The sequence below is a fragment of the Dacryopinax primogenitus genome, assembly GCF_000292625.1.
Source record: "Dacryopinax primogenitus strain DJM-731 SS1 chromosome Unknown DACRYscaffold_15, whole genome shotgun sequence".
NCBI classification, from domain to species: Eukaryota; Fungi; Basidiomycota; class Dacrymycetes; order Dacrymycetales; family Dacrymycetaceae; genus Dacryopinax; species Dacryopinax primogenitus.
Window position 1 is genome coordinate 426931 of NW_024467212.1, and position 1096 is coordinate 428026.

The window sequence follows — 1096 nt, forward strand, 5'->3', positions numbered from 1 at the left end:
CCCCCCCCCTCCTCCTCCTCCCCCTCCAGGAGGGCACGGTGCTCCTCCTCCGCCGCCGCCTCCTCCAGCCCATGCCGTCCCGCCTCCCCCCCCTCCTCCCGCTGGAAGCGCAACTGGGACAGGGATGCCCGCTGCTCAACCAGGGCGGTCGGACTTGCTCGCCAGTATCCAGGGTGCAGGAATCCACATGCTCCGCAAAGTTCGTTCACCATTTTCCTGGCCCGTGCTGTCATACTGACCTATCCCCAGACTCCTGCAGAAAGAGAAGAACCATTCTCCCCAACCGCTGCTGCCCCCGCTGCTCCCGCTGCTGCGGGAGGAAGTGATCTTGCCGGAGCACTGGCTGCAGCGCTTTCGCAGAGGAATAAGAGCCTGGGTCAGGAGAGTGACTCAGAAGAAGAGGATGATTGGGATGATGATGATGAATGAATATTTTGATGCACAATCTTATCGAGTTAGATAAAAACAGGTAGGTTAGGAGGTTGGACTGTTGCGATCTTTTCATGTATACTGTTTTTTATCCGAGCTGGCGTAGAGGCTTATTATTGGTCTTGGCTCGTAAAACGTAAAGAGGTCAAGAGCAACAGGCGTCTTGCTCCCATTATCCTCACTGCGACGATGTCGAAAACCCACATCTCATCGTTGCGGAGAACGAATACAAGGGTCCATCAGCATGGGAACCAAGCCAGATCTGACGTCAACACATGTCTGATCCGTGTTTCACGTTTGTTGGTCTTTGGCAGAGTCAGCCACGAATGCGCCCGATTTTTCTGGCCAGATACGACATTGACTTGCACGCGTCAGTCTCGGCCCACGGCGGCACGCGCAGTGAACTGTTTTTTGCGGGGTAAAGCGATTCCGTGCTTGGGCGCTTGGATCACGATGGGTGGTGGGTTATGAGGTGCTCCTATGATCGCCTCTCCCACAGTGTTCCTAGTTCCAAGTCACCATGCGCTAAGGTAAGGTGCGTATTTGGTATATGAGTTCTATTTTTCTGCTGCTGAGAAGGAACTCGGGCATTTTTTGAGTACGACATTCAAGATTCCGATGGGATGCCACATGGCAGAAACCAGGCAATCAGCGGAAATCCCATTGG

The 1096-nt window shown here is 54.2% G+C and overlaps 1 protein-coding gene across 1 annotated transcript; it reads left to right on the forward strand.

Annotated features, from left to right (window-relative positions):
• Positions 1–124: 124 nt before the first annotated feature.
• On the forward strand, positions 125–429 carry DACRYDRAFT_109701 (uncharacterized protein; the record flags this gene model as incomplete). Its single annotated transcript, XM_040768930.1, has 2 exons — positions 125–199; positions 250–429. The coding sequence occupies 2 exons, from the start codon at positions 125–127 to the stop codon at positions 427–429; spliced, it is 255 nt and encodes an 84-aa protein (XP_040626500.1).
• Positions 430–1096: the final 667 nt, after the last annotated feature.